This window comes from Ursus maritimus, unplaced genomic scaffold (genome assembly GCF_017311325.1).
Source record: "Ursus maritimus isolate PB19 unplaced genomic scaffold, ASM1731132v1 scaffold_32, whole genome shotgun sequence".
NCBI lineage: Eukaryota > Metazoa > Chordata > Mammalia > Carnivora > Ursidae > Ursus > Ursus maritimus.
The window spans coordinates 23,640,642-23,667,931 of NW_024425786.1; the positions used below are offsets into that span (position 1 = coordinate 23,640,642).

At 59.6% G+C, this 27,290-nt stretch overlaps 1 protein-coding gene across 1 annotated transcript in view; it reads right to left on the reverse strand.

Moving 5' to 3' along the window:
• Positions 1-11,738: 11,738 nt before the first annotated feature.
• The window catches only part of ADGRB2 (adhesion G protein-coupled receptor B2), a 29,447-nt gene continuing 13,895 nt past the window's right edge, over positions 11,739-27,290 (reverse strand). The window contains exons 5-30 of the mRNA XM_040619384.1: positions 26,625-26,789; positions 26,373-26,540; positions 26,196-26,297; positions 25,929-26,035; positions 24,942-25,136; positions 24,714-24,782; positions 24,528-24,636; positions 23,905-24,235; positions 23,466-23,571; positions 23,248-23,291; positions 22,879-23,005; positions 22,334-22,437; positions 22,131-22,233; positions 21,314-21,464; positions 21,062-21,131; positions 20,610-20,676; positions 20,361-20,446; positions 19,971-20,069; positions 17,676-17,847; positions 17,292-17,387; positions 16,887-16,926; positions 15,606-16,222; positions 13,250-13,285; positions 12,775-12,873; positions 12,620-12,676; positions 11,739-12,205 (exon numbers count right to left, since the gene is read on the reverse strand). Of these exons, the coding sequence (XP_040475318.1) occupies positions 12,020-12,205; positions 12,620-12,676; positions 12,775-12,873; positions 13,250-13,285; positions 15,606-16,222; positions 16,887-16,926; positions 17,292-17,387; positions 17,676-17,847; positions 19,971-20,069; positions 20,361-20,446; positions 20,610-20,676; positions 21,062-21,131; positions 21,314-21,464; positions 22,131-22,233; positions 22,334-22,437; positions 22,879-23,005; positions 23,248-23,291; positions 23,466-23,571; positions 23,905-24,235; positions 24,528-24,636; positions 24,714-24,782; positions 24,942-25,136; positions 25,929-26,035; positions 26,196-26,297; positions 26,373-26,540; positions 26,625-26,789 (3,506 nt within the window). The 3' untranslated portion in view covers positions 11,739-12,019. The remainder of the gene's footprint in view (positions 12,206-12,619; positions 12,677-12,774; positions 12,874-13,249; positions 13,286-15,605; positions 16,223-16,886; positions 16,927-17,291; positions 17,388-17,675; positions 17,848-19,970; positions 20,070-20,360; positions 20,447-20,609; positions 20,677-21,061; positions 21,132-21,313; positions 21,465-22,130; positions 22,234-22,333; positions 22,438-22,878; positions 23,006-23,247; positions 23,292-23,465; positions 23,572-23,904; positions 24,236-24,527; positions 24,637-24,713; positions 24,783-24,941; positions 25,137-25,928; positions 26,036-26,195; positions 26,298-26,372; positions 26,541-26,624; positions 26,790-27,290) is intronic.

Genomic DNA, 27,290 nt, shown 5'->3' on the forward strand with positions numbered 1-27,290 from the left:
TGAGGGGAGGCCCCGCGGGCAGGGTGACTCAGGCATCCCAGACCCCCTCCTGGGTGGGCACGTTAGGCGCCTATGTCTATTTTTAGAGCAGGCTCCAGGCTTGAGCGCAGAGGAGCAGGAAAGGGGGGCCTCATAGGGGCGCAGGCGCCTGACCAGCTCCTCCCGCTCCCGGCTCAAGCCCCAGGCCCTCAGCTGTCTACCTAGAAAAGAATGGAAACATGGGGTGGGGGGAATTGCAGGGGGTGAGGTGTAGGCCCGAGAATGCGTCCCCCCTCCACCCTCCTCCCTGCTAGGCCTGGCAGTTCCAGGGAGCTGGGCGCGGCCTCCCCGGAGATGTGACCTCTGTTAAGTAGGGCCAGGAGTCTTGCGACGGCGGGTCTGTCTGGCTATTGGACTGGGGGCCAGGGAGGGCGGGGCTCCCGGGAGACCCAAGTGGCTAGGGAAGGAGGGGAGGAAGCTTCCAAGTTGGGGGATCCCGATCACACCCCGCCGTCGGCCACGCCTCCAGCCCACTCTGGCCACGCCCCAGGCCACACCCACGGCCGCTGCCTTCCCAGACTCCACACTAGGCCCCGCCTCCTATCTGGCTCCGCCCGGCCCTGGCCAACCTTGCATCCCGTTTCCAAGGTCCAGAAAGGCCTAGATGCCAGGCATCGGACGGCCTGGGACTGGACCTGGGCCTGCCTAGAGAGGCCGGAACAGAAATGAGAGGAAAGGGTGCCTCCTCCCCCAGCGTGGGGTCGGGGAGAAGGAGAGCGTCGGGGGGTGGGGTCAACCACAGCTCCATTGACAGGGAGGTCTCAAAGCTGAGGGCCTATCTGTGGGACTCCAGCGGTTTTTGAGGCCCAAGTGCCTGAGGCCCCTCGAAACACAGAAACACTGCTGTATTCGTGGGCACAGAGCAGTATGCCGAGACACCTTAGGCGGAGATCTCTGGGCTGATAGCCCACTACCGGACCCTAGAGGTTGAGGTCACGGTCCTGGGAGTGGGGGCAGTTGATAGCCCCAAATACTTGAGCTTTCTTGGCGAGTTCAGGAATTCGGGGTTTGGAGAGGCCCAAGTGAAGGCCCATCCCTGGGTGGGGGGAGGGGGTGAGGGGCAGAGGATGGGAGGGGAGCCAGTCTCTTAGCACCAGCCCTCCATCTAGTGGGAAGTTTGGGAATCGCAGAGGGGTTGCAGAGGTGGGGTGGGGGGAGGGGTCCGTTGCGCTTCGAATACTTCCTCTCCCTGGGTGAATACTTCCTCTCCCTGGGTGTCCTGCTGGCACCTACCACCACCATCCTCCCGAACCCAATCTGCTCCATCGCAGGGATTGGCCCCAGATAGTCATTCGAAGCTCTGTCCTCCCCCCCCCCCATCCATATGGATGGTGTCCTCTTCTGTCCATCCAGGTCACTGCCCCAGGTTCAGGCAGCCACCGTCCTTTGCCTGGATCTCTGCAGCTCCTGCCAACTACTGCCCCTGCCTCCAACTTTACCCTTTTCTCCCGTCCATTCTTCTGCTAGCCAACTAGCGTTTGTTTTTTTTTTAAGATTTCATTTATTTATTTGACAGAGAAACAGCCAGAGACAGAGGAAACACAAGCAGGGGGAGTGTGAAAGGAAGAAGCAGGCTCCCAGCAGAGGAGCCTGATGCGGGGCTCGATCCCGTAACGCCGGGATCACGCCCTGAGCCGAAGGCAGACGCTTAACGACTGAGCCACCCAGGCACCCCCCAACTAGAGTTTCTGAATCAGAAATCTGGTCATGTCATTTCCTTGATTAATATCTTTCAAAGGATTTTTATGATCAAGATGAACAGCCAAACATTTGCTGGGGACTTAGGAGGCTTTTCACCACTTAACCCCACCTCCTACACACAGGCCAACTGTCAGCTCTTCACACACCCCTGCTGGCGCTCACCAAGAGGTCTTCCCACCTGCTGTTCCTTTTTCCTGGAACACTCTTCCTTGCTGTTCTCAAGGCTCAGTCTGGCAGAAACTCTGCTGCTTGGGAGGCTTTTCCTGACCCCTTGGAATGAGTTCGGTGCCCCTTGTCTGAGCTCCCACCGCCCTGGGTGCATCCCTGCCCCTCTCAGAGCATCACTGCTTGGGTCTCACCACTTAGGCACTCCTGTGACAGGATAATTTATTGAGATCTTCGTTGTTTTGCTCCCCTCCCAGTTCCATGCTGATAGCCCAGCCCTTTGGTTTTCCTAGCCTCAGGGAACTGTGCAAGGCTGAACACAAAAGCTGTTTGAAGTCTGATGGCTTATCCTGACTTTGGAAAAAGCTAACCTTCTGGATGGGATGGTGCTAGGTATTCCCAAGGGATGGGGAGAAGAGATGGCCAATGGGGCAGACAACGGAGGCGGAGCAGCTAGCTGCAGAGCAGGCAGAAGGGGGGTCCTGGGAGTGGTAAGGATGTGTCCAGCAGCGTCCCCTCCTCGACTGGTGGCAGGAACTGTGGAGGATGGGGAGTGGTGCTCAGGGTAGAGCCCAGGCACTAAGGTTCTAGCCTTGGTGCTCGGAAGTGGCAGAGGAACAGATGAGTTGCCAAACCTCGAACCCCCTCGAACCTCGAGAGACCACGTGAACTGAGACAATGGGCATCTCTCTGTGATCAAGGTAGACAGAGGACAGGTGGCGCCTCCTCCAAGCTTAGGCCCAAGTGGGACAGCGGGTCCTTGCACAAGACTCTGGAGGAGGTGGCAAGGGGACCCCAGGGATGGTTGAGATGACATTTGCTGCCAACTCATAGGACAGGGCTTTGCGTGAGTCAGACTGGAGCTGACTTAACAAGAACACAGAAATGGAGTATTTCTTGAGTTTGTGCGCTAAGATTTCCACCGCCGCACCTGTCTGTCGTATCTGCACTGTGGGGCTGGGCCCGTGCGCCTCACTCAGAATTGAATCATCGGGACCTAGCGGGGTGCCTGGCGCATAGTAAGTGCTCAAAATGCATCTGTTGAATTCGCTTTTCCTTGGTAGCTACAGAAATCTTCCTAAAACCCAGGTCTGCTTCAGTGATTCCCCAGCAACCCTCAGAATAAAATCCAAACCCCTATCATGGCGGGCAAGGCCCACTGTGATCGGAACCTGCCTCCCTCACAGCCTCATCTCTGCATCCCCTCCCCCTGCACTCTCCTCTCCTCTCCAGCCAAACCGCACGATTCACCGTTTCCTAGACTTGCCAGGCTGTTTCATGCCTCCCGTGCCTCCTTTGCTTACCTGGCCCCTGCCCCTTTCCCTGCCTGCTGAGCTTTCAATTAGTCTTCAAAGCCCAGTACAAGTGTCTCCTTCTTTAAGAAGCCTTCCCTGATGTCCTTTCCACAAAGGCAGAGGCGAGCCCTCCAGCTCTGGAGCCTGCTGCTCATGTCCGTGTCTGACTCTCTCTTCCCCAAGCCCCCATTCCCAGACGGCGGTTTCTCCAGCGTGGTGAGTCCCCAGGGTCCCGCACCCTGCCACGTACACCATAGGCTTTCCAGAAATGCTCACTGTTCATTGAACATTAGCCCTGACCCTCCAAGGACTCATGATGTGACCTCAAGCCACCTCTCCCCTCTGTGGGCCTCACTTTTCCTCTCTGCACAATGGGGGTGGGAGTGGACCTCGATGGTCTCTGAGGGCCCTTTCTTCTCTCTGCCAGGGTGGGCAGCGCTGGCGCGTCGAACACCATTCACCTGTGTGCCCTGCAGGCCGGCCAGGGGCAGAGCACGCTCAGATGGACAGCCGCACTTGTAGCACCCGTGCGCGGCCACCTGGGAGCAAGGCCCTGCCTATGCTGGTGCACGTGACTCTCTCGCACAAAGGCGTGCCTGGTCTTCTGGACATCGATGCTCTGTGCACCCAACCCCCAGCCCCAATCAACCACTGGCCCTGACAGTGAAAAATTCAGCAGGAGCCAGACCTGCCAGTCCCTCAGCAAGTTAATATGCAAGGAAGGAGCCTCCTGCAATATGCATGCCCTGAGGCTGGCATCCTGTGGGGCTTTCTCCTTTCCAGGCCTGCGCCTGCGGTACCCTCCCTCCACCCCCAGGTCTAGACACAGACACGGGTGGCCTGTGGCATGAAGGGCCAGAGCTTTAGCTCCAAGTATCCCCCTCTTGATGTCCTATGGGAACCTTAATCTCCACGTTCATTCCTTCATCCAATCAACAATATCTAATAAGTTCACATCATGTGCCAGGCGGTGGTATACATGTCAATAAACATCACCCTGTCCTGCGCTCAGAGGTTCACAGTCTAGTGGGGAGACAGACTGATAAACAGGAAACAGGTGCTGTAGTTTCATAGGGGGAAAAGCAGTACTAAGGAAGGATCAGGCTGGTGTGATACACAATGACTCAGGGCGGCAAGGGGTATGTAAGGAAGGCCTTTCTGAGGGGATGACTTCAGTCAAAAGATGAGGAGCCAGCAAAGCAGAGAACTAGGAAAGAACCTTTCCTAGAGGGTATAGCACACGCAAAGGCCCTGCGGTAGGGGAAAGTAAGAAATGTGTTTGAGGAGCAGAAAGGAGGCCACATAGCTGGAGCTCCATCAGTGAGGAGAGAGTGGCAAGGGACACATCAGAGCTTGGGCCACAGTAGGGAATGCCCCTAGAAGGTTTTGGGCAGAGGAAATAAAATCCATCCCTTCTTTCTGTGTCTCTCCTCGTTGGTATCGTTCTTAGAGACTATGTGTTCCTCATCTTCACATCGTCAGTTCCCAGCACAGGGCTTGGCATGAGCTGGCATCAGACAATGTTTGCTGAATAAATGAATGACGACTTCAGGCTCTCCTGGTTTAAGGCTTGAATGAGTGGCTGAGAGTGGGTGAGCAGGGCCACTGAGCAGGCCTTGGGCAGCTCAGATGGGAGTCATCTGGGCAAGATTAATACATTTAGGTGCCCTGCCCACTGAAAAGAATCTGGTGTTCTTCATACATAATTCATAATAGGACTAATACTATTCTGTGAAGCATAATACTTACAAGCATGCTGAAATGGAAACAACTTCTTTTTGAATTTTTCAATTGCAAAATTTTGGATAAGTTCATTGAAGCAGAATTTCTTTCTTTCTGCATGTGTGTGTGTGTGTGTGTGTGTGTGTGTGTGTGTTGCTGCCAGCTTGCCGGTGCTCCAGGCTGGACTATCTGCCCCTTGGGTCAACAATGCTAGGAGGCAAGCCTGGCCCAACTGTCCGTCAGTGAAGTGGTCTTGGCTTTGGGCTCAGGACAACAAGGAGTGCCGAAGTTGCCACAGTGGCCCAGGCCTAACTGATAGCAGGTGGCCCATAGCAACATGGCTGGCAGCTTCTCCAGGCTGCACCAGATGTGGCAGGGGCTCAGTGCAAGAACTTGTAACACCCCCCGGGGCCACCAAGGCTTGCTGTCCCTGCCCATCTCTGACCCTCTGAAAACTGTACAAAGTGACCAAGGCACTAAGAGACTTCTCAGAGGAAGAATCTAGGGCTCAGAAAGGTTATTTAACTTGCAGTCACTCAGCAAGTGGGGATCAAGTTGCAATTTCAGCATGAGACCGGCCCCCAAGCCGACTCCATTCCCCTCCTGATGGTGGGTGGGCCAGACCAGGCCAGAGTGCCAAAGGGCATGGCCTACCTGTCCAGATCTGATCCCAGAGATGACAAGAACAAACTGTGGAGCTGAACCCAGCTCAGCCTTGCGGGGGGCTCTGTCCTCCCCCTGGCCTCTTTTGCTGCCCAGCTGAGCTCTAAGCTCCAAGCACTCCCAAGGCCTTGCCAAGGCCTAGAGCTGGACCCTTGTCTCAAGGTCTCCACGTGGGTCCCACAGCATTATATAGGCACTGTGCTAGGCACCCAGAGGGGCTCCAGAAGCTTGCATGGAATAGCCCTTGGGCTCTGGGTCCCAGGATTCACTCTCACTTCTCTCCCACAGTAGCAGACTTCACAGGTTCTATCCATCATTCAATTCCAACCACACCTGCTCTGCTTATGGACCCTACAGGGAATTAGGCTCAGTCCCCACCCGGGAGGAAGGTGGACCTCCTGTCCCCACCTCAGTGTTCTCCCTGGAGACAGGGCTCAGGAAAGTCAAACAACAGATCAGAGATTCTCGGGGAGAATGGGAAGGTGGGTGGCTCAGGGCAGGACCCCCACGTGCAGGCCAGTTTTCGCAAGCCAACCCCAGGGTAGGCTCTGCCTCCACTGGGCTCCCACACACTCCACCCCCGCAACCCCCTGTGGGTGGGAAGTGACAAATGAGCCCGAGGAAGCGGAGAAGGGGAGGCAGGGATCGATAGCATTAACATGATGCCCAAATTAAATATTGACTTTCTTGGCTGACTCTAGGGATGCCTGGATTGATGGCTGGGGCTGTGCCATGCACCACAGGGGATGGGGACATACCAGCCTGGAGCAGGCCTAGTGGGGAGGCTTTTGGGGAGGGCTCCTCCCTGCTCCTCCTGACCAGGCAGAGAGGGCTGCAGAGAGTCCAGGGCACGTGCCTGTATCTCCATCTCGTACCCTGGGAACTCCCCAGGGAATCCAAAGTTTCCTCCTCCCAGAGGTCTTAGAGCTGAGGTTTTGTCGAGTCCCCACCTCTACCCTCTATCCCCTCTTCAGGAACTGCCGCTGGCCGGCAGCCCAACAAATGAGTAGAATCAATCTCCATGATGATATCTATTACCAGGTCTCAGGACCCTGCCTCAGAGAATGGCAGAGCTGGTTATTTTTGGTCTGTCATTATGTAGGATCTTGGGGAGGGGGAAGGATGACCTCTTCGCATTCCATCATCCTTGCCAGCTAATTCACCTTCAGAGCCTACAGCAGGCCCTGAGCTTCCTTTCCCTTTTCATAGCCCCGCTTCAAGAGTTGTCTATACGGTCTTCGTTTCTTCACCTTCCACTCACTCTACGGCCCACTCTAATATGGCCTCTTGCCGCACCCATGACCCTAGTCCAGCTCTTTGTGTTCCACCCCTGTGTGTCTAACCACCTACTTCCTACTTGAAATTCCCCTTTGACCATCTCCAATGTATTTCCAGGTTCACACACTCAAGTCCAATGTCATAATGTGTCTCCCCCAAAGCTGGTTCTCTTCCGGTGCTCCAAATCTAATGGTACAGTTGTTCGTCAAGGTGCATAAGATAGAAGCCCATGAGTCATCCTTGGCTCCTTCCCATACTGTCCATATCAGGGACTGACAACTCCACCCACTACATACATATAAATTCCATGCACCCTCCACTAAATTTCCCTTCATGGATGGTCTCCTCACTGGTCTCTGCTTCCATCCTTACTCTTCACTAATTACCCACCCCCCTCCATTTCCCATCCACCCAGAGCAATCCTGTTAATATATAAATCTGATCATGCCAGTCCCCAGCTCAACACCCTTCTTGACTTCCCACTAGCCTGCATGCCAAAGCCCTTATGGGAGGCTCCTCTGCCCTGGATACTTAGGATGTATGTTGAGGGCCTGAGAGGTTAGGGGTCTTCCTGGGGTTGATGGCCTTGGAGAAGTGCAGGGAGGAATAATATGGGGTCCTAGGGACTGGCCCTAAAAAGCCCCAACTGTGGGACCCCATAAACTGCCAGGGTAGGCAAGAAGCCTTGAGGGAAATAAGTCCAGAGAGGCAGAAGTTGGCAGCATCCTGCACCCAGGGTCTCCCTCAGGCCTCCTTGGTCACCTAATTTCCTTTTAATTGGTGACTAATGGAAGTGAATTAAACTCTATTGTGTTTTAATATGTCTGTTCATGTGCCAGTCCTAACCTGACTCCCTTCTCCCAGGGTCTGGGGCTGCAGGTAGAAGGAAGGAAGATAGGCTGTGAGGTGGGGGGAAGGTCTCCTCTGGACACCCCTTCCCTGTCCATGTGTATCCCCTGAATACCTAGATTCCAGGAACACTGACTTAGGACCTATTCGTGCTGGCACTGTGCTGGGAATTTTCCCTACGTCACCTTCCTGAACCCTCACCACGACCCAGTGAGGCAAATAGTACTTGTACCTCCTTTCCACGGATGACATTGAACTGACTTGTCCAAAGTCACTGCCTGTATTCTGTCTAGAGCTGTGCTGTCCAGTATGGTAGCCACTAGCCATACATGGTTACTGAGCATTCAGAATGTCACAGGCTGAACTGAGATGTGCTGTCCATGTAAAACAAACACTAGATTTCAAAGACTTAATATGAAAAGCAACATAAAGTATCTTGTTCATAATTTATGGATCATGTGCCGAAAAAATGCTTTTGATATATTGGGCTAAATATATTATTTAAAAAAAAATCCCGGAATGCCTGGGTGGCTCAGTCAGTTAAGCGTCTGCCTTTGGCTCAGGTCATGATACCGGGGCCTAGGGATGGAGTCCCACATCGGGCTCCTTGCTCATTGGAGAGCCTGCTTCTCCTTCTGCCTACTGCTCCCCCTGCTTGTGCTCTCTCTCTCTCTGACAAATAGGTAACAGAATCTTTAAAAATAAGTAAGTAAGTAAATAAATAAATAAATAAAAGCTCACCTTTCTCTTTAAAAATGGCTACCAGTGAATTTGAAATTTACAATTACATGTGTAGTTTTCCTTTTTTTGTGGGACATTCCCCCCAGGTCTGGTCTTTTGAAGGTAGGGCTGGTCTGCTCACCCATGACCCTGCCATGGCCTGGAAGGCAAAGGAAGCTGCAGCTGAGCTTGGGTGAGCCCCCGGGGGCACGCTCATCTCCTGGTAGGGCGGCCCGTCCCTTTCAGCACCCTGGACAGCACCCTGGCTCCCCCTTGGTGCCTCGTATAGCGTCAAGGCCTAGGAAGGAATAACTGGGACAGGGGTAGATGTCACCAGCAAAATGCTCCCTGTGAATAATATCAGTGAGGAAGGCTGGGTAAGAATTATCGATATCCCCATTCTGCAGGTAAGGAAACCAATGTTGGTTTGTACATCCCATCTGTTCAGTCAGTAAAGATCCATGATGCCTGCTCTGTGTAGAGCCCTCGACTGAGGGCACAAACCTGAACCACATGGACGTGAATGACACCAATTCTGTGAGCAGTGTGACAGTGAAAGTGTGTGCCAGGGCTGAGGGAGCCCAGCAAGTGCTGACTGCTGAGATGGGGAGTTCAGGGATGGCTTCACAGACGGGCCACTTGGGCTGGAGCTAGAAGGGTGAAGGGATCTGCCAGTGCGAGCAGAAGGGAGGTCCAAGCAGAAGAAATGGCGTGTGCCTAGGCACAGAGGTGGAGAGACAGGCCAGGAGAGGTAGGCAAGGGTCCTATCACCAAGGGCCTTGTATTCTGGGCTAATTCTAGGATCCTCAGGAGGCTTCCGTGCAGGGCAGTGGCAGGCCAGGGGAGTAAAGGACTGGAGACAGGAGGCAGAGAGAATAAGGAGGACGAGGAGGTGAGAAATTCAAGTCCAGGAGAGAAATGACAAGTTGTAAGCTATCAGCCCTAATGGAAGGGTTATCAGGCCTACAGATAAGGAAACCCAAGGCTGATAGGGCCTGTCCCAGGTCACGCCTCACACGGCAAGGCAGTGCCTGGGGGAGTGAGGACTTGGGGGCAGAGAGGCGCAGAGCCTCAGCCCAGGAAAGCTCTGTCCCCAACCACAGACGTGAGCAGCCTCCCGCCTCAGGAGCCTCTGCTACAGCTGTGGTCACTGCTTGAGCAGAACGAACAAGGTGAATACCAAGCTGCCTCAAACCAGATGCACAGTGAGAAACCAGGGGGGAGGGGAAGGCGCTGGGTAGCTCAGCCCCGGATCCCAGTGGTGGCCAGCGCAGCCCAGGGCGGGGAAGAGAGGAGACCAGAGTACAGGAAAGACACTGAGAAGGCTGTGGCGGTAACTCAAAGGAAAGCCTGACCCGTGGCGTGAGGGGGGGCCCACTGGCCCAAGGTCAGGGCCAGGGGCTTCGTTTGTACCCATCGTGCCCATCACAGCACCCCAAACTCTGCCTGGGCCAATCACAGCCCTTCCTTGGGGAGTGATTGGAATATAAGAGAAAGTTTCTTCTTCTCTGGGGGCAAAGCCAGTGATGGGAGCTGGAAGGAGGCCTAGTGCGGGGGTGAGGAAGCTGGCCTGAAAGAATGAAGCTGACACAGAGCAGCTGTAAGGGACATCTGGAGGGACATCTGGGAACATCTGGAGGCTTCTGACCCTGGGTTCCATCACCTATGGACAGCCACACATGCCCACCATCGTCCTCGCTGCAGCCTGCAACTCCTGAGTGAACAGAGTCCCCTCTTACCCAGGCTGGCTGGGATCGAGATTCTGCCACTCGCAGCCACAAGCCCCAGTAGAGTCACTTACAAGGTGTGGGAGTTCGGGAAAGTCATGTCCCCTCTGTGAGCCCTGATTTCCTCATCTGTCAAATGGGGGAGTCACAGTACCTACCTTGAAGACTCAGACAAGGTCGTGCCTGAGAGAGCCCTGTGCACAGTACGTTCCCCGGGCTGCCCGAGTTGGGGGAGGCCGGAGGTTCACAGGAACGCCGGGGGCCTGGAAAAGCCCGGGGCCTAGGGGCACAGGTCTGAGGACTCCGCTCCTGGTCCTCTGACCAGGCCACAGCAGGCAGGATTCAGAGAAGGCTGGGGGAGCCTGGACCTCCGTGGCCACCATTCCTCCGGGGGACTGTTAGCTGTGACCTGCCGCAGCAGCCAGTCCCTTCCCCCTTCTCCCCCATCCAGGCTCCCACAGCACCTAACCCCTCCCTCTGATGGGTCAGCCACCCCTCAAGCCTGAGTCCCTGGGGAGTGGCCCAGGGGTGCCCGTGCTGCCGAATGACCAGGCCGGCAGCGGCACCTGTGGCCCCCGCTCCCGATGCTGCCTGACCACAGGAGCACCACCGCCCTCGCTGCAAGACACGTCCACATGCCAGTCCTACACTCCCTCTTCCTGGGTGCCATCATCCACTCGGGCATGTGAGGAATACACCCCAGCAATGAGTCTCCCACCCCGGCCCTCAGGCCCCAAGCCAGCCTGGCCCTTCCACTCCACACCCAACCTGAGCCCTGGACCCCGAGGCTCCCCCTGCTGCTCCCCAACAGCCAGGAAGGTCGGGTCCCAGGGAGCTGAGCCCCAGCTTCCTGTCCTATCAGGGGGAGGCTGATAAAGATGAAGGAGGGCGGGCTCCACTGTCTGCCTAGGCTTGAAATCCCAGCTCTGACCCTGATAGTGACCTTGAGCAAGTCACTTCCCAATTCTGGCCTTGTTTTCCCATCCACAGACCTAAAACCTTCCAGGTTATTCTGAGGGATCCGGGGCTGTATGTGCGAAGCTCCCAGCACAGAGCATAGCATGGGACCAAGTGCCAAGTGATAATAGCTAAGCCTTTAGAAGCGTCTCCCGTGCCAGGCCTTCGCTAAGCGTTTTGTGCATATTAACATGTCTCATCCTCTTAACAACCCTGCGAGGTAGGTACTATTACCAGCCCTATTCCACAGAAACCAAGGTCCCTAAGCTCTGCCTTGGCTCCAGCCCAGGCCGTCTGGCCTCTGAGTCCCAGTGAAAGCAGCCATGACCATCATAGCCAAGGAAGAAGGCCAGCTGCAAGGGGTCCCATCCCACATTCCCAATCTTCGCACCCCATCCAGGCCCTGACGGGAGACAGGATGTGCCCAAGGTCACCCAGGGAGTCAGGGGTAAGATGGAGTCAGAGCCCAGGTGCCCCTTCCCAGTCAGGGAGGGCTTAACCCCATTATACAGTTTGCTGAGACCCAGTGAGGTGAACCGAGAAGACGGGGGAATAAAGCTGGGGTCCCAGGGCTGGGCCTTCACCTGGGGGAAGCAAACAGCTCAGCAGCAAAATCCACAGAGTGAAGTTTATTCCCGACAAAGTTTCCCTCCCCCCTCCCCAGCCCGGGACAGGGACAGACAGCTGGGGTGAAGATGGGGGGGCCTCTGAGAAACAGGGGAAGGGCTCTAGCCCCCCAGGCCATGCCGTGTCTGGCTCCCCCAGCCCGGCTGAGTCCACTGCGCCTCCCTGCCCAGCCCTCGGGAGAGGGGAGGGGGCGCCGGCTCCTGGGTGGTTCCAAAGTGGAGTGTGAAAATAGAGAGATATATATATTTATACGCAGTGGGCAGTCCGGTGTGGCACTCACACCTCTGTCTGGAAGTCACCATCGGGTGGCTCTGTGGGCTCCCAGGCGGCTGCTCGGTGCAGGCCCAGCCGTTCTCGGGGCTTGGGGGGCAGCGAGCCCAACGTCATAGACTTGAAGGTGCTCCAGCTCTGGTGTCTCCGCTGTTGGGACAAGCCGGGATGCTCCCCAGGGCTGGGCTTCTCCTGTGGGAGGCAGTGGGAAGGACCCGTGGAGCTGGGCCAATATCCTCTCGCTCGTTGTACAGGACAAGCTGAGGAGGCCCAGAGAGGGCCAGAGAAGCCCAAAGTTACCCAGCACCCAGGGGCCTGAATAGAGTTCAAACCCAGATCCGCCCGGCTCCAGAGTTGGGTTCCCGAGCCCTGCGCTCTGAGAGGCCCCTGGGGTCGTTGTCTTCTGTGTGCCCACCTTCCCAAGGTCCTGCCAGAGCCCCTGGCAATGCCCCCCATTCCCAGGCAGTCCCAGAACTGTCACTTATGCCATGGGTAAGCCCTTGGTGAGGTGGGCTGAGGTGGCCCAGGAAGGGGAGGAGGGCTGGGAGGGAAGCAGCCCCTCAGATCCCACCTGACCCTGACCCAGCCTGCGGAGGGGGGACTTACGCCAGACACGCTCCGTTCGGCTGTCCCACCCGAGGACACACTCCACCGCTTCTCCCTCTGCAACGGGGGCCATGGGTCAGGCTCCGACCCTGGGGGGCCCTGTGGCGAGTTGGGCCCTGAGCTTTGGGCAGAAAAAACTCGGGAGGAGCCCTCACCTTGGCTGTGGACTGGCTGCGGTAGCGGTCGAAAGTGTGGAATTTCTGGTTGAGCTCGTGGTAGAGTTCCGAGTGCCGCTTCCGGGTGTGCATCACCTTCTGGGAGCCGCAGGGGGTCAGAGGGGGGGGACGGCATCCGGCGGCACGGTGAGCCCCCCCCGCCCCCCCTCACACCCTGGCTCCCCGCATCTGGCCTGCTGTTGGCCCTCCAGCACAAGGCCTGGCTCTCCCTCAGCTTCCAAGCTCTGGGCTGGGGCTCGGGTTGGGGGGGGATGGTGGGAAAACCCCACGGAAGCCACCGGCTCGGGGTCCTTGGGTCAGGCTCCGCTATGGGGCTTTGGCTCATGTGAGGAGTGGACCCTCTGGGGACAGACACCACAGACAGATGCCCCCCCAACACACACACACACACACACACACACACACACACACGCATACACACGCATACACACAGGCACACACATATACCACTTACCTCAAAGTCCAAGTCTGAATATCGTAACTTCTTTCGCTGGGAGGGAGCACCGAGGAAACAGTGAAGGAGAAGAAAGTTTCTTAGCACATGGGGGCTTTAGAGACCGCAACCCTGTTACCCAACCTCTGCCCTCGCACCTCCCTGCCAGCCCAGGGCCCAGAAGCCAGGAATCCTTAAGGGCAGCCCTCGGGGTTGGAGGGACAGGGCAGCGGCCTAGGGGCTGAGGGGTTGAGGCACGACCCCGCCACAGGGCTGTGGCTCCAGCCCCGGCCCACACTCCGCTGCTCCTGCAAGGCCCACACATGCCCAAACCTGCCGGCAGACACTCACGGGGAGCACGCACACACAGACACACCACAGACACACAACCTAAGCCGAGGGGCACAGAGACACGGAATCCCACATGGGATCCCAGAGCAGACACTCCTTCCCCTGTGCCCCGGACTCTACCCCTCCACCCCATCCTGCCCCATCCTCTGGCAGCCACAGGCGCCCCTCTCCTTGGAAGCTTCCACTTGCCATGCAAACACAAGGACTCGGGTGTTCAGTCCTTCCTTTGACCCTGCCTTGCTGACAAACCAGGTCTTGCCTCCCTGGCCTCTGCGCCCGTCCAGGCCCTTGCTGGCCCAAGAGCACATTCAAGGCCCCATTGACTTAAGCAGCGTCCAGTGCCGCTCAAGGAGGAGGCCTTAGAATGTTGGCACCAGGAGCGCTCATGAGACCAAGGTCAACCGTCCCAGGTTACACTGGGGAAACTGAGGTCCAGGGAGGGGAAGGGACTTGCCCCAAGGCCCTCAGGGATGATGCTAAGACCACCAGCTAAGATCTCCTGAGTCCCGGGCCCAGCAGATGTGGTCATCACCACTGGCCTCCATGACACCACTCTCTCCTGCTCCTCCCACCTCCCCGCCTGCCCCTTCCCCACCATCCCTGGCTTCCCCAGCATGAGGCTCTCCACGCTTGGCCCTAGGCGCTCTCCTGCCCTTGACCACGCACATGTGTGTGCCCTCCCTGTTCTGGCCACATCTCTCTTTCTGGAAGCAGCGGGACATCTCCTCCTGTCCCAATGCCCACAGGCACCACGTACACAGCTGTGCCCAACTAAAAAAACTCCGAGTTCCCCGCCCCAAACCCGCTCCTCCGCCTCCACTCCACGGCAGTTGCCTGCACCAGAATCCTGGACGTCATCCTTGACCCCTCAAGACACCGCCACATTTAGTGCTACCTCCCACACAAAGAGCCCAAAACTGGCCCCTCCTCCGTGGCCCAACCCTGGGCAGGTGTCCACAGAACAAAACCTGCCGTTGACGCCGAACGCGCTCCTCCCCGGCGCTGGTGTATTTTGCCTTTGTTACGCCTTCCTGTTCCTGCCATCTGCAGCAGGAGCGGGCGCCAAATGTTCAAGAAACATTTTTGGGAGAGAAACTAAACTTGCAAACCTCTAGCTGCTAACTTAATTTCCTTTGTGCGGAGGATGGGGAGAGGTGTCGGAGGCCAAACATGAGCAGCCAACGGTGTCTGAGCTGTGACTCCTGCCCCTGTCCTTGCCCGCGTTTCCATCATCCCTCCCAGAGTTCTAGAATGTTCTAGAGTTCTACAGTGGCTCCCCACTTGTCACCTGCTTGTTCCCAGTAATTCCCTGAGGAGGCCGGAGGGAAGGTGGGGCATCCACAGAAAACACACAGGCAGTGAGACACAGGGGCTCATGTTTTCTCAGGAAGAGAGGGTCAAGGGCCAGAGGCCTAGGGGCAGTGCCTGAGGCTGATGTCAGGGATGTTAACAGCATCCGTTTCCAATTATCTGGCACTTTCTACCTGCTCCACACCGAGACAAACGTTTTATACCTCTCAATTAGTCCTCGGAACAACTCTACAAAGAGGCTGCCCTCTTCACCAACGAGGAGACGGAGGCTCAGAGCGAGACGACTCTCGGGATCTCACAGCTGATCAGTAGCGCCCAGATCTAAGCCCACACCTGCCAGACTCAGAGACCTAGGCTCCCAGCCCCTGGTACGACTTCCCTAACATCACGACACCAGGCCCCTCCAAGGAAGACCCGTCCTAACCGGTCACCCCAAAGAAGGCACTGAAGCAAGTGCGAAGGCCCAAAAAGTGTGCCCTCCGCGCTCGGAGCCCCAGCCCATCTGAGTTCAGAGAAGCCAGGATTCCCTGGTATTGGGGGGAGCGCAAACCGAGAAGAGAGGCATGAAGTACACACTCCCAGCCACGTCGGCCAAAGGGGCCGCTCTGGGGGCGCTGCTGGCTGTCCCTCCCTGCTGTGGCCTGTGACTCAGACATAGTCTTGGGTGCACGCAGGCAGGCCTCCCACCCCCACCCCGTGCCCTACAGCCCCTCACCTCCAGGGAGCCCAGCTTCATGGCGGAGCCCGGCACAGTGCGGGGCATGGTCCGGCTGCGTTCCCCTGGCTCAGAGACTTGGCGGGCACTGGGCGTCGGCGGTGGCGGCTGGAAGGTCATCCCGTAGGGGTTCTGTAGAGACCCATAGGCAGGGCCCAGCCCCAGGCCTGAGTGGTCCACAGACAGGAAGCTGGGGTAGCCTTCCGGATGGGCCAGTGTCTTGGCAGCCCGCCGAGGGGTGCCCTCGGGCCGGGCCCTTGGGGGATCTTCGCCAGCGCCGCCCCCGCTGCCGGGCTGCAGGCTCAGAGTCCGCCGGGGCAGCACCATGTAGTCCCCCTCAGAGCCCGGCTCCGGCCGCAGCCACGTGAGGTCCAGCTGCCGCAGGCCGCCTTCCCCGCACATGTACACGGGGTTGGCCTCCTGTGGGGGCGGTGGCTCCCCCAGCCCTGGTGAGGCCGCCATGGGCACCAGGATATTCCCGGGCAGCGGCGAGAAGCTGAGGCCGCCCTCGGGACCCACGAGGCAGGACTTGGGCTCCTCGTCCTCGTCGAGGGACAGGCGGGACAGTGTGCCCGTGATGGTAGATGGGTTGCAAGTGTTGACCTCCTTGAACAGAACTGAGGGCAGGAGTGGGAGAGAGGTAAGTCCTCAGGAGGAGGAGTCCCTGATGCCCCTGCCCGGGCTGGGTAGGTACCAAGCCCCTGAGCTCGGACTGAGTCCAAGGAGAGGAAACTGAGTCCTGGAGAGACGGCTAGGTGGTGGGTACTTTCTCACACACGAGATGGGTTAAGAAGAGGGGTCAGACCGACCCAGAGGCCCACAGCAAGGCAGGGCAAGGGATGAAGCCAAGGCCCAGCTCCCATAGGTCAGCTCCCGGTGCAGGTCCTGACCTCTGACCCCCACAGCCCCAAGGCTGTGAAAACGGCCTTGCTCTTCCCTGTCCCACCCCCCACCCCCGGCAGCTCCTCCCCAGGAGCCAGAACTGGAAACACATTCTGGTAAGAATCATGGAAATGATATAATAACGTGACAGCCACTATACATCAAGCACCCTGCTAGGCAAATGTCCCCTAACTCATTTAAGGCTCAGAGAAGTCAGCCGTTTGCCCAAAGTCACACAGTAAGTGGTGTTCACAGCTTTGACTCAACTTAGGGCTCTCTGACTCTACAGCTAAACCCCACAACCGGACTGTTCACAGGGCCTCCTGTGGTGGGGCTGCAGGCCCTCCCTCCCTTCTCGTCCACCCCTGGGGGCCATTCTCAGCTCTTGGACGGACTCACCTGTCTGACAAGCCAGATCCACATCCTTTTCAAAGTCTGACTATAGGCAGAGAGGAACAGAGCAGATGGGCAGAGAGAGGGTCCATGTATCAGGGTGGGGGGAGGGAGTTCAGGCCTCTCCCCAGCCACCCAGAGGGGCTGCCCTCGGCACACTGCCTGACGGAGCCCAGAGGGGCCCCTGACAGGGTCTTGTCCAGCCTCGGCCGACAGGTGGGAAAACTGAAAGGGGAAAAGACTGGCCCGATGCCACCAAGCTGTCAGTGACTGGGCCTGAATCAAACCCGATCTCTGTCCCCTCCCTGTCTCTCACCCCCTCCATGGATGCGAAGACGAACCTGGGGCAGGAGGACTAGGGGGGGGCATACTCAGAGCCCACCCGCACCCCACCGTGGCCTCCTCACTCACCAGGATCTGCAGCTGCCCGTTCTTACAGGAGTCAGGGGAGTCTTCACTCTCATCCGCCCGGCACACGCCCATCTGGCACTTCACCACGTCCTGGACCTGGGAGCAGCGGGTGCCTGCTGGGCCTGAGGCCACCACAGGGCCCCTGGCCACAGCGAGCTGTGCCTCCCACCCCAGACACCCAGGTGGGTGTGGAAGGAAAGAAGTGCATCCGGTGTAGGGGGAAGGTCAGAGGGGAGAAGGCGCCCTAGGAGGTCCGAAGGCCAAGGCCAAGGCTGCCCCATGCCACCAGCTTCCAAACCCAGCTGGGGGCCCGGTTAGGGATTGGCTCCTCCCCGTCGGCACAGGTGAAGTGGATGGGAGGGGGCGGGAGAAGCCCAGCCCCACCTCTCGGCGCAGGAAGCAGTGCACCGCAGTGATGACAAAGCCCTGCGCCGAGTTGAAGACAGCGAAGAGCGCCTGGAAGAGGACGGAGCGCCGGTCTGTCATGGCCAGGACGGCCGACATCCAGGTGAGCGCCAGCAGGGGCAGCACCACGCAGGAGCTCCAGAGCGAGGCCCTGAGGACGGCAGCAGAGGGTGCATCAGGGTGACACTCCAGGGGACAGGACGGGGGTGGGGGTGGGGTGCTGAGTCCAGGCCTCTGTTCGGCCTGGGGCCCTTAAGCTGCCCAAGACTGGCAGGGCTCCGAATCCAAGACCTCAGCAATGTCCCCAAGCAGACAGAGGCCGAGGAGCTGAAGGCAGAGAGACAGAGAACAGAGACAGAGAGCGGAGAAGGGCGGCAGCGGGGCCAGAGCAGGGACCAGGAGAGGTGGGAGGGACAGACACCTGGGACTGAGCCCGAGGCAGCGTCAGGGGACGGAGACAGAGAAGGTAGAAAGAGCCGGTGGGAGAGAAGACGGGGAGGGAGGCAGATGTAGGTGCTGTGAGTTCCAGCCCCATTCTGCATGGAATCACAGGCCTGGGCTGCACCCCCAGAGATTCCAGGAGAGGCGGGAGGGGGCCGGACAGGAAAGCAGCAAACACGGGGAGAGAGCATGAGACGGGCAGGCCGACACAAACAAAGATCCAATGGTCAGAGAGCATGGAGGACGTGAGCGCACACATCTTTGGGCATGGGGTCAGGCCCAGTGCAGCAGAGCCTCTTCCCCCTCTCAGGTCCCCAAGGAGGCGGTGCCAAGCTCCCAGGGGGGCCCGCTCAGAGCCCTGGGCAGAAAGAGCGTAGCTGGGGCTGGCCGGAAAAGCCGGGGTCATAACCGAACCCACACATCCCCCACCTCCTTGAGCAGGGACGGCCAAGGGAAGGGGCAGATGGGCCCTGGCTTCCAGGCCCCAGAGCCAGCCCGCCCTCACCAGCTAGGGCCCACGTGGGCACAGCAGGGCAGGCTTGCCCTACTGGGCCAGGTGCCACGCCCAGCCTACTCTGCCTCATGAGCACCCCGGTAGGAGAGTCAGGCAGGGGTGGGAACAGCTCTGGACAAGGCAGAGAGACGGGCAGGGGGCCAAGACCTGTCCTAGGAAGAGAAGTTCGGGGCTATTCAGCCTAGTGGAGGGGGGAGGGCAGGGGGGCGGGCACAGTGGTCTCCACAGCCCCTGGGGGCGCAGCCAAGACTCAGAAAGGGCCTAATCACAGTCATAAGAGCTACCACTGATTAGCCACCAGTCTTCTGCCAGGCCCTACACTGAACAATTTACATACATTAGTTCACACTGTGACCAAAACAACTCCAGTAAACAGGCATGGGGATCATTATCCCAATTTACCGATGAGGAAACTGGAGTGCGCCCAACTGGGAGAGAGAGACAGAGCTGGGATGCAGACCCAGCCCAGCCACCTCCAAAGCCCAGGCTTTTAACTGCTAGTTCTGAGACACTGGGTCAGGGAGGCAGACAGCAGCCCAGGCGAGAGGGAGCTTTCTCCCCTGCGCAGCTTCCCAGAGACAGTGCCGGCTGCCTCCAGAAGCAGTGAGCTTCCCCGACCCCGGAGGTGTGCAAGATAAAGCTGGAGCCCCACTGGTCAGGGAGGCTCCGATGGATTTCTGGCCCTGGGTGGGAGGTTGGGCCCAAGGCCCCTGGGGATTCGTTCATTCACTCCTTCTGCTCTTAACGTGGCTCTGATTTTAGGATCCTCGGCTTCCAGGGGGTATGTTGGTGAAATAGTTCTCCATCTCTAAGGGTCTCTGTCCCCCCAACTGATTGTGAGATTCAATACCTCTAAAATTCTAACTCTCAGATTCTAGGACAAGTGATAAGACTAGGATTCACTCATCCTAACATTCTTAGCTTCTGATTGTCTTATTCTAAGATTCTATCATTCCAAGGTTCTATGAGCTCAAAAATTCTAAGGGCCTAAGATTCTAAAAGCCTCTGTAGGTTGGGGGGGTATGAGGAGGGCTCTGCAGCTGTGCCTGGATAAAACATAAGCTGGGAGTGGGGGCAGGGGTGGGAGCAAGGGGTGGGCACAGGAACCCAGCATTTTCCAAGAGGCACAGACATTCACTCCCCATTGCCCTTTGCCACGTCAATGCCAAGCCCTTGAGAGTGTGTGGCAGTTGGCAGGGCAGGGCAAGCTTTCCAGGGCACTGGGCTGATATCCCTCCTCCCCCCAACCGTGGGAACTGCCCCCCATTCTTTTGCCCCCGCCCGCCCCCACCCCCACCCCCCCGGGGGGCACAACTAACATGGCGTTCCTGGCCGAGGCTGAGCTGAGCAGGGGGCTGGGGACCGCTCCACACGCTGAGCAGGGGAGGAGCAGGCTGGCCCAGGGGCACCGCTCCGACCTCGGGGGTGGCACAGACATGGGAGAAGGGGGGAGACACATGGGAAGCGGGAGGAGACGGGGCAGCATGAGCCCCGAGTGGGGTGGGAGGGGGAGGGCAGACGAGAGAGAAAGAGGTGGGTTAGGGTGGGCGAGGGGCTTCAGCGGAGCACTCCAGGTGCCCACCTTGCCTGCACCCTTGATGCACCAAGGCCAGGGAGCCCTGGTGGCATCGGCAAGCCCTGAGTCTCCAAGAGTCCCGGCCCTCCCTCCCTGCATCATTTCCCACAAGGCCAAGTCACAGCCCCCTTACCCGGCCCTCTGCTTCTTGGACTTGTCCGAGATGCCATCACGTGCCATGAGCTTGTTGAAGACGATTATCCCAATGAGCATATTCACCTGGGGGTCCAGTGAGGGGGGGAGACAGGATCACCAGGTGCCCTCCTGGCAGGGAAACCCCCATGTTTCCCCTGGCAGGGAAACTCCCCCAAGAGCTGGAGTGCAGGGAGAAGGTAGAGCCCCTACGGCCACACCCTTCCCAGGATGCTAAAGGGGCACATACCAGGACAATGACAGCTGCAGGGCCCACAAAGGCATAGAGCAGGCCGCCCTCCAGGGAGAGCCAGCAGCTGGGGTGGAGGGAAAAGGGGGGGGGCATCAGATACCACCACTCAGTGCCCCCTGGGCTGCTGATGGGGCAGAGCCTCCAGCTGGGTGACAGTGAGCCTTGGACTCCGGCTGAGCCTCAGTTTCCCCTCTAACAAAGACCCAGCCCTGAGCCCACCATGGGTATCGAACAAGGTTGATCCCTGAGCTAAGTGGTTCTTAGAGATCACCCCCAATCCCAGCACATCCTTTTACAGTTAGGGAAACAGAGGCTCAGAGACAGGGAAGAATTGGCCCACAGCACGGCAGGCATGGGCCAGGACCGCAGTCTGAGAAGACCCCATGCCCAGTGTGATGCCCAAACAGGTCCACTAACCCCCTGCTGCCCACCACGGGAGGCCCACGTACTAGCTGGATGTACCATATCCTTTGGTGCGGGTAAAGCCAACAGACACAGCCACCACAAGGGCCGGCAGACCTGGAGGAGTGGGGAGGGGGGCACAGTGAGACGGCTGTAGGCTCTCCGAGCTGTCTCATCCTCCCAGCCCCAGCGCGGGTGACCCCGGGGCCCAGAGAGCGGGGCCAGGGCCAAAGCTGACCCTGTCCTGCTGCTCCTGCCCCCACGGCCCAGCCACAGAGGCCAGCACGGGCCCTGCTCACCCCAGCCCAGGCACAGGAAGCGCTTGCGAACCAGGCGGGTACGCATCCGTCCGATGACAGCCAGGTAGGACTGCCAGGCCTCCGTGAGCACCCAGCAGAAGGAGGAGAGGAAGAAGAAGTGCAAGAAGGCGGCAATCATGGTGCACACACCCTGCGGGGAGACGGAGGGAGGGAGTGGCCCCGAGCAGCCACGGAGGTGGGCGGCGCCAGGCTTCCCACACCCCACGCTGGGCGCCGCCGGCCGCCCACCCGAGCTCCGCCCCCCACAGAGCCCTGTCAGGCACCCCCGCCTTTCTGCACCCACACACAGCACGACACGGGCCTGGTGACACGCACACAGCACCCCGCATCCGGGAGGCAGGCGGGCAGGCAGGCCACCCCCGCACAGACATGGCTGGCGGGGAGGGGGACAGACGGGAGCGGCTGTGCCACGCATGGCCTTCACAGCGCGGGCCGAGGGGGCAGAGGGCGGGACGGCCAGCCGAGGTCATCCACAGGCACGTGGCACGAAGAGGCCCGGCTCGGGCTCCACAGATGAAACCCGCCTGACGCATGGGCATGCCAGCTCAGCTCACACACATGTTCCCAGCCGCACACATCCACCACTCGAGTACACACACCCCTCTCCGATGGCCTCACGTCCACTCACACACGCTCCTTCCCACTCCTACCCTCCCCCAACACAGGGCCCGGGTGTATACAGACAGCCGCCATGTGGGCACGTCCGTGCAGACACACGCGCACCGTCTCCGGCAACACTCTCCGCCCTCAGCCCTTCCGCTCCACTCTCACCCTGGCGCCCGTGCCCTGCACCTGCCTTGCTCAGCACCCGTGACTGGCCCACGAGGATCAGGATGTTGGATGCCAGGATGGACAGGCAGAAGTTCAACAAGATGATGGAGCGCTCGGATTTTATGAACCTGAGAGGGCACGGTGGGCAGGGAAGGAGGAGCTAGCCGCCCCGCCCAAGCGAGGCCGGCTGGCCACCTCCCGCTGCACCCTGCCCGGCGTCCCACCTACCTCCAGAAGGCGGCGTAGATGGCAAGGAGGGTGAGCAGCGCCATGCAGGACACGGCGCAGCCAATCACGAGGGGGACCGAGGGGGAGCCTGCCATCTCCAGGGTCTAGGAGGGTGAGCAGGCGGTTCACCGGTCACTGGGCCAGGCGCCTGCAGGGGTGCCCTCCCCCTCCCCACTTCCTGTCTAGCCCCGACCGGCACCTACACCTTCCTCACACTCGCCGTCGTATCCACGTGTGCACAGGGCAGACAGAGTCACACACATGGACGTGCGTTTACGCTTGGCTGCCCGCACTTCACTACACACAACCAGACACGCACGTGTGTGTACACACATGCCATTGCCCACCAGCACACGTCCCTAGGCACACGTCGTCCCTGTGAGCACCCTCCTGGCGGCACGGACTTCTGTATGCAGTCCCCCGAGGGCACCTGCTCAGATGCCCGCGCGGGGTCACCCAGGTCCCCGCAGACACCGCCACAGATGGCTCCTGGCAACCGGGGAGAGGCCCCGCCCACCGAGCCCAGGCACCTCCCTCCCGCTCACCAGGTCCTTGGGCGGCTGGGCCAGCACGGCAAAGGTGGACAGGTGCTGGCACTGGCAGCGAGTGTGGGCTGCCTGCGTCTCCAGCGTCTGGCAGCTCTCAGTGTCCCAGTCCCCCGAGCTGGCGTCTCTGGAGTCAGGAGAGAGGTGCAGTGATACCCAGCCCAGCTCCGTGGCCCCACCCCCGGTGCTGGCGGAAATCCAGGGTAAGGCCACATCCAAGAGGCCAGTGGCTGGGAGCCCCAGGATGTGCCCTGGACCCCTCAGGCTGAGGACAGCCCCAAGGAACCCACTCGCCCTCCAGGTGAGATAGCCGCCCGACAGAGAAGTGCTAGTGCTGCACCCCACACACAGAGCCCCTGCCCAACTCACGCTCTGGAGTAGTCCCAGCTGGCGCAGTGGGGATCCGTGGTGCCCTGGGGAGCAGAGGTCACGAGTGCAGCGTGGGGTGGGGAGCTCACCACCCTGGACTACCACCCATCCTGCCGCGGCAGGCCCCACACAGGCCGGAGGTTCGGTCCGCTATCGGATAGGCCTTTGGCTGCCCACGATGGGGTATCCCCGGGGTGACCGTCTGGGCCCCCACTCACGTTGATGATGTAGGAGAGCTCCACGGTGATAAGGGGCTCAGCTGGTGGCTGGGTAGGGGGCCGCACAGTCACTGTCATCACCCTGGATGTGACGGCCAGCGGGGGTCTGGGGGACAGGTACTGAGGTCAGCTCCTGCCAGCGGCAAGAACCCGAAGGTGCTCTGGATAAGGGGCAGGGGGCTACCAGGGAGCCATGGCCTGGGAATGGCCTAGACTAGTTCAGTGGGGCCCGGGACTTCAGGAGAGGTCTAGAGCTCAGTCCCACAGCCCTGGTCCCGGGGAAGCCTCTGGAAGCTGCACAGACATCTGAGAAGCACCTGTGTCCCTAGCCAGGCAATAGTGCCCAAGGTCCAGGAGGCTGCAGAGGGAACTCCCCGCGGTCAGCATAAGCTCAGTCCTCTTCCCCAGGTGGCCCCTCCACTCTTCCCCGGGGACTCACCTGGGGGGTGGCAGGATGAGGCCGAGTGTGCGGTAGAGCACAGCACCGATCACAAAGTAGGACGACGACTCCTCGGGGTCTGCCGGCAGGAGGCGCTGGTGGGAGTGGCCGGGGCCAGGGGGCACGGTTCCTGGGCCCCTCCCCCTGCCAGGGCTGCCCACTGGGCCAGAGGCAGCGGGCTTCCCTGGGGAGGAGAGGCTGAGCACCTCCTTGGGTAGGAAGAGGCGGTCCTCCGAGTGCCGCACCCAGTCCTTCATGCCCCTGCGGCCACGCATGGGGAACGTGATGTCGCTGGACACGGCGGAGACCGGTTCGCGCTGAATGCTGATCACTGCAACCCGCACCAGACACGGAGGGACAGAGGCAGCAGGAGAGTCACAGGGGAAGAAACAGAAAGGGGAGAGGCAGACACCGAGGTTGGTGCAAACACACGGGTGGGGGACACGCGCACAGAGAAACCACCCGCGGTGTGGGAGGGGAGAAGACAGGGACAGAGATACAAGGAAGGGATGAAATGAGGGAGAGAGGAAAAAGAGGAAGAGCCGTCAGATACCATCCCTCCCCCCACAGCGGCCTGGATTCTGCCCTCTCCAGTCCCCGCCCCCTAGCCTGCCTCCTGGTACCCAGGTTGTCTGTGACAATCAGAGAGCTCTGGAAGGCCTTGAGGGCATCGCCCACCAGGTGAATGAAGTCCTCCACGACACGCAGCAGGTGCACAGAGCCAGGGGATACCTGGAGACAGACAACAGATTAGGGTCCGAGGCAGGGGTGGGTCCTGGGGGAAAAGGCCTGGAAGCCCAGCCCCTCACCTGCTGAGCATCATCCCACTTTTCCTTGTTCTCTGCATCCACCATGAAGCTCACCACCTGGAAGAAGCGCTGCGGGCAAGAGCCACAGGTGTCAGGAGATCCCAGCCCCAGGGACCGTGGCTTCCCCCCAACAATCACACGTCACCCCCCCAGACTCTGCCACAGGGAGCCCAACCTCCCGCTTCAGTCTAGGGGGCCCTCCTTCCTTCTGGTGGGGCAGGGCGGTACCTGCACGTCGTCAGCCGAGGGCACATAGGTGGCCCTCTTGAAGGTGTCAGTGACATTCCTCAGAATGTCCACAGAGAAGAGTAGGTCCCCACTGTAGTAAGTGCGCCGGGCGAGCAGCTCCTGCAGGCTGCGTACCACTTGTGACATGCCCTCCCCTGCCAGCATGCGCTGCCCCTTGGCCAGGTGCTCCCGAAGCTGCAGGGGACAGGCGGGCTGCTGTTACCATGCGGTCAGGAACTGGGACCGGCCGCTGGCCCATCCTGCTCCACTCCACCCACTGCTTGCATCCAAGAGGGGGAGAGAGGGGGAAAAGGTCAGAGAGAGCTGCTCAGAGGGGCTCATAGGAGACAGAGTCCAAGAAAAAGACCTAAAGATACTTGAAAAAGACCAAAATAGAAACAGCTGGAGAAGGGAGGCGCTCAGATGTGCACATAAAAGATGACAGGCCCGGCACAGGGACAAGGCGCCTCCCCAGCCCAGAGGGGTCATGCGCACTCGGAAGCGTAAGGCACCCTCACTATCACTGTCTTTCAAACACGAGCTCCGCGTGCAAACGCAAGCACCAAATACAGTCAGACACGCAGGACACACAGGCCACGTTCGCTGCCGACATTCTTCACCCCCCGGCAGGCCCTGGGCTGGGCACTGCGGACCCAAAAATAAATCCAATTTTGTCTCTGCCTTTAAGGAGCTCCCAGTCTAAGGGGACACAGACATTCTGAAGAGCATTCGTGACACCTCATGACTGGGAGGCTCGGGGGACCGGAGGAGCACAGGAGGTGCCAGGAATAAGGGAAGACACTGGAGAGTCAGGCCTGGAGGTATGAGTAGGAGTGTGCTGGGCAAGGAGAGTCACTGCCAGGCAGAAGTGGGCATGGCATATGTATGCCAGGGCACACGGGCAAGAGCAGGAAGCAAGGTCCCTCCACCCCCTTGCCGAGCCTGGGACAGATCCTGGGCCGCTCCAGCCCGGCGGGGCACCCTCACCGACAGGTACAGGTAGCGGTACTCGTGGGAGATGCAGCGGGCGAAGCTGGGCAGACCCCAGTAGGCCACGCCCTGGGCACTGAGGAGACAGCGGCGGCTGGCAGACCCTGCAGGGAGACAGGAGGGGACGCGGGGTTGGGTGTGGGGGCCGGACTCCTACCCACTTCACCCCACACCTGAGCATGGAGGCTCAAACAGGTGGGGGGGCCAGAAAGGAGTGAGCAGGAAGGGCGGGGGTGGGGCTTCGGGGAGAGCCACCCCCCTCACCTGAGGCGTTGGGGGGGCACTTGTTGTAGATGATCTCGCCCGCAGCCGCCTTCTTCCACGTCATCAGCATCACGTACTCATCCCTGCACATCTCGTGGAAGGCTGTGGGGACAGTGGAAGGGCTCAGCTAGGCCCACAGGCTTGTCCCTCGACCCCCCGGCGTCCTGCGGCCGATACCTGGACATCTCTTCTCACTGCAAGGCTTCACCTCCTCTCCAGTGCCCTCGCAGGGGTAGCCCTGCGCGCCCGTGGCCTGGCACATGCGGAATCGGCGCTGCCAGCCCGTGTCACACGTCTTGGAGCACAGGCTCCACGCGTTCCACGGCCCCCACTTGCCATCTGCGGCTGCAGGAGAAGGGGGGCGTGAGTGGCCCCAGGTGCCCCCCGGGGGTGGGACTGCCACCTGCCACCCTTGCACCCAGCACTCACCCGGGCACTCGAGGTTGCTGCACTCGCGGGTGTCCGTGAGGGCCCCCGTACACGTGGCCCAGGCTGGGCCCGCCACACTGCACTTCCGGCTGCGCTGCTGGGTCCCGTTGGCACAGGATGTGGAACACGGGCCCCAGGGACCCCATTCTAGCCACTGGCCTTCCACTGCATGGGGAGACACAAGCAGGGGTGGCCGTTGAGCAAAGGGTGTGGGGACCAGTGGGGGAAGGGAGATGGCAAAGCCTGCTAGGCATTCAGACTTGAACCGGGCCAGACCCACGGGACAGGGGTGGATGAAGGGGGGCTGCAGTTGGCAGGTGGTGCCTGGGCCTGGCCCTGCCTGCCTGTCACCAGCTCCAGGAGCACAGGATACCTCTGCGCTCAGCACCAAGGCGGCACTTGCTCTCTTTTGGTTAGGGAAATGGGCCCCAGGGACAGCTTTGGAACTTTGTCTACTCTTAAGCCCAGATCTGTGTCCCTTCACAGCCGGGCTGGCCATGAGCACCGAAGGGCAACGAACAGGAAGGGTATCCCGGGACTTAGGGGAAGGGGCGGCCTTCTTTTGACAGGGTTAGAGTGTGCCAAGTCTGGGCCGCGCCACATCACCTCCCACGCTGGCAGGTACACTTTGCCAGTCTCCCCATGCTTGGTTCAAGTTCATGGGCC